Source organism: Sinocyclocheilus grahami, unplaced genomic scaffold (assembly GCF_001515645.1).
Source record: "Sinocyclocheilus grahami isolate Dianchi unplaced genomic scaffold, SAMN03320097.WGS_v1.1 scaffold1753.1, whole genome shotgun sequence".
Classification (NCBI taxonomy): domain Eukaryota; kingdom Metazoa; phylum Chordata; class Actinopteri; order Cypriniformes; family Cyprinidae; genus Sinocyclocheilus; species Sinocyclocheilus grahami.
The window spans coordinates 55,089-59,931 of NW_015506932.1; the positions used below are offsets into that span (position 1 = coordinate 55,089).

The 4,843-nt window shown below is 36.7% G+C and overlaps 1 protein-coding gene across 1 annotated transcript in view; it reads right to left on the minus strand.

Moving 5' to 3' along the window:
* The window catches only part of LOC107572457 (uncharacterized), a 17,871-nt gene extending 14,345 nt beyond the window's left edge, over nt 1-3,526 (minus strand). The window contains exons 1-5 of the mRNA XM_016258878.1: nt 3,067-3,526; nt 2,827-2,960; nt 2,295-2,442; nt 906-1,154; nt 342-600 (exon numbers count right to left, since the gene is read on the minus strand). Coding sequence (XP_016114364.1) covers nt 342-600; nt 906-1,154; nt 2,295-2,442; nt 2,827-2,960; nt 3,067-3,296 — 1,020 coding nt within the window. The 5' untranslated portion in view covers nt 3,297-3,526. The remainder of the gene's footprint in view (nt 1-341; nt 601-905; nt 1,155-2,294; nt 2,443-2,826; nt 2,961-3,066) is intronic.
* Nucleotides 3,527-4,843: the final 1,317 nt, after the last annotated feature.

Here is a 4,843-nt window from a genome sequence, read left to right on the forward strand (position 1 = left end):
CTTTAACTCTACATCCACCAAACTCGGCTCAGACGGTTCTGACTCAGGTTGCTATATCGTGTCTAACTGATCTAATTTATGGTTTTCCTAAAAATGATGGCCAAAACACAGAAAAATCCCATAGACTTTTATCGACAGAATCTTCTGATGAGCCAAGACTGTAAAAACTCAATTTAATCACACCAAAGCCAATTGGACTAATTTAAGATGGCATAATTTCCAATCTATCTAATATTTCTACACCTACCCGTCTATCTAATATTTTTAATCTACCATCTAATTTCTAATCTATCCATCCTAATTCATGTGTCATAATTGCTAACCAGCTCTGATATAAATACCTGGATAGGGTCTTGAAGTTGATGACTTAACCAGAGCTGTATTGGTGACTGGTTTCCTTCTGTCCGCAACTTGTGGTGGTTCCAGCCATCCTGAAAGTACTGAAGGTGTTTCTGTACATGTGGCAAGAAACACCGTTGGAGGGCATAGAGATGCACTTCATCATCTGGATTCAGAAGCCCGTCATTCTCAAGGTTGGTGAAGATTGTGTAGAAGAGATCAAGCACTCCAGCATAAACATCTCTCCACAACCTTTCAATCCTAACAGTAAAGGAAGCCAAAATACAAAGAATTTTAAACTAGGACCTTCAAGGACCAACATTCATAATGTTGTATATGGAGTGGAGCTTCCATAGCCTAAACTGGGAATTAAAAAGTAAAATCTATTTTAAAGACGTGGGGATTTAGTTTTCCAATCATTACAGACTAATTTTCTAACTATCATAGTAGTCTTTTATTGATCTAGAAACCATGCATATATTGGTAATTGTTTGCATTTCTTTAAAACAAAACAACTTTCAAGGGGCCTGTAAACTTAGTAAGGCATTGTATATGTTTGATTATACCTCTGATTGTGGACACTCTTCCCTGTGATGTGTGAGTTTCTGTTCTCTCCTCTAGTGGAAACCATGAAATGAGCAACATCGATATTCTCCCCACCTTTATCTGACCTCACACGTGACGGCACACCATACAGGTTGACACCTTCTAAAAAGCTTGTCAGGACTGTAGCAGCTTTATTATTGGTGGCAGCGTTCAAATATACAATTAGACGGCTAAAGCCATCAATGCCACCATGAACCACAATACGCCACCTGGAACAGATATAAGAAAATTAATTTCAACAATATTAACAACTAGGCTTTTGAGTAATGAAATAAAACACGTTCTACTTTCTATAGTAAATCAAAACAGCATATCACATACTTAAGACGATACCTTTTACATACAGGGGTTGGACAAAATAATATGAACACCTGTGAAATAGACAATATTTATTTATTAAGATGTTTTACCAAAATTTGATTTAATAAAGATGATAACATTATTAGACTAGATTAACTAAACGTTTGAATAGTCTCCAGGTGAATGGCGTCTATCAGAACATCTGCCAGTTGGTTCAGAGATGTTGAAGGAGAGAATCTACTTCTCACTCTTCTCTCAAAAATATACTCTCATGATGGGAGAGGTGCCTGTGTCGCATAACATAGGGGTCTTCGTGAATTTGGAGGCAGAGCTATCAAAATAGGGGTGTTATCCTTTTAGGTAGGGACATTTGCTTCAGTGATTTAAATTATCAACAGTCTTTCTCAGAAATCCCTTACTGGACCTTTAACAACACAATCAGAAAGATCTGCTCGAATAATTACACCAATAATGTCTATGAAAATTCTCAAAATAGTCAAACGGATGTTTCTCTGCTGATGAATGTTTCACCACTCATCCAAGCACATTGCTTCAGTTCCCTAGCATTACACACACACACAAACAAAATGGTATCACATGACATTATCCAATTACTTATTATATGATCTTGCTGGATGAATATTAATATTTCATAACATTTGGTAAGAGTCATTGGAAATTTAGGTTCACAAGAAAGATCCTTCTTATGAAAAACAACATTCAGCTATACATTTTAGAACAGTGTATTAAGGATTTTGGCTGGAGAGGACAGCTCTGATTGCCATCTTATCACAAAGTTCTTTCAACCTTACCCCAACAAATTTACACTTGCGGTCTACATGGTAGTTATGAAATTTAAATGCTGAAAATCACTGTGATAAAGTGATCTTGATCTGCATTGAATTAAGCTATGAACACACATCCCTCCAATTACACATTCATGCTTTAATTTTCTTTTGTTCAACTGTACAACCATTTCCTATTCAGTCTGAAATAGAAAACACATCCAGATGAACATGATAAATAATATTCTACTGTTGTCAGCATACCTTATTAACTTATGGTTACCATCGATGTGCCATAAACTGTTGGGTGCAGGGACTGTGTATTTTCTACGCCTCAGGGGGTTCAGTTGAAGACTGCGCATAAGGACACCCTGAGGATCCACACGTCTCATGGATTCTTGAACACGTCGCCCTACAAAAAGTAAATTCATCAATATACATAGTAAACATTCCAGTCTTTGAGTTCACCTTTAGCATGCTCAGTGGGGACCTAAAAGACAATATTAAAATATATTACTGTACTGACACTATCAGATGTGAATACAAAAACTTGAAATCAACTGAGCTCAATAAGGACACTTCTGAGATGTTTTACTAGCTTAAAATCATGTAATAATGAACTCTGCAACACTGACACCATTTCAAAGGAGCTTCACAGTAATGCACAGGTTAAAAAAAATCTGTATTGTATAAATAATTGTATTGTATATATAAAAAAAAACGTAATTGTCTATTTCTATTTGACATGCTTTTTACCCAGGGATGCTAATATGTCAAAGTTCAAAACCCGCCTTACTCTGTACTCGAAAGCCCTGTGCACCGATATGTCCAACCATCATTTTATATCCGGCATTTGGGTGACGCTTTAGTACATCTTCTACCAAAGCATCCAGTTCAGCGTCCTCCAGAGTTGAAAACAGGTCGCTTACTCTATGAGAATAAAATAAACCCATTATCAGCCACACAACACAAATATAAACACTAATGTGAAAGCTAAGTAGGTTATAAGGCTAGGCTACTAGGAGCTGCTGCTTACCTTAAACCATGTTGCTCCATCCTATTCCGGATAGTTCTTTCACAGACACCAAACAACTTTGCAATGTTTCCAGCAGTTTGGCCCATTGAGAGATAAGTTTCAACTGTGCTTATCAGAAGCAAGTACGATGGACGTCCCATCGTAGTACAATCTGACTCGCACAGATTTTGAATGTGCTGGGAAATATTTAGCAGAGAGCCTAAAACTTCAGGCTGTACTTCGACATCCATATCGGCAAATAGCTCTTCTAAAACATCGATAAGCACATCTAATCTAAACAACACATAATCATTTGATGCGTTGTTATCGACTTCATTCGCTAAGTTGCGCAACTCTAGCTATTTGTGAAACGTCCGCCATAGTATACACACGCGAGAGCGACAACCTGTCATCACCCGACGCCACTACAAAGCCAGAGTAATCGAGCAAGCGCTTTAATCAACGATGAACCAATGGTAAGCAAGACCTATTAGCAAGACCAACCTACCTAATTATCATACATGACAAAGAAATGTTAGAATAAATATGAAAAAAAAAATTTTTTTAAACAAATAAAGGTAAAAAATAAATAAATCTGGAAATAAATAAATATAAAAATAAATGAATCCATAAATAAATAAATATAAAATAAATGGGAAAATAAATAAATAAAAGAATAAAATAAATTAAAAAGAAAAGCAGAAAATGATAAATTAAGGGGAAAAAAGAATTTAAAAAAAGAATTTTATTAAAAATGAATCATATTTATTTTATCAAGTCGTTTATTCATTTATTTATTATCCTATTATCACATGTATTTATCTATTTCTTAATTAAAATGTGTATTTATTCATTCATTCATTCATTTATTCATTTTTAATTTCTGCAGGTTTGGTCCTCCATATCGAACAATTAAATTAAAACTATTGCAATATTTTTCTCTGTAATTACTGTGCAAATATACACTTGTTCTGTGTTTAAGTCCAACTCGTTCCTCCCTTGTTCCAAGTAGTTACAGGGTAAATACAACATTTGCAGGCTGTAAATTAAAGTGGTGTTATTAGCCTGCAATGATAGAGCTTGGAATAGCCAGGACAATTTTTAATATAACTCCGACTGGATTCGTTTGAAAGAAGAAAGTCACATACGCCTAGGATGCTTCAAGAGTGAGTAAAACAGCCTACTTTCCTTAAAGGGTTAGTTCACCCAAAAATGAAATGTCTTACCAGCATCTGTCATGTACTACAGCCTGCAGAACATATGAAGGCCAGCCTTTTCTATTGACGAAATCTTTATAACCACCAGATGGAGGGAGGATAGGGATGTGGGTGCCGTCGATAAGACCCATTACTTGAGGGACAAAATGCGCTTCCTCAAATCTCCATGCGATTTCGGATGCCTCCTCTTCACCTGACATCCGTATCAGATCTCGTATCGGCCCATTCATCATTCCCTTGCAGAAGATATACACAAACTTTTTTTACTGTGCTCTTGTGAACCACATTGATTTGCCACAACACGGTATTCCACACAGCTTCCGAGTTTATATAAAACTACCGTGACACACATAATTAGGGGAATTGGGTTTCTGACCATCTCTTTTTCTGGGGCCATAAATCCCTCTACCAGTCCACACAAACGTGTGAATGACGGGGACTCGTGGGAAAGTTTAGTTTCCATTCCAGGTCCCTAAATTCCAGCAATACAACCCGCTCCCACCAGTCCTTACTACGGACCTTCCTCCACACGCTTCTGCTTTTCAGAGGAGGGAGGGGTAGTATTGAGATGCTCCTTAGAG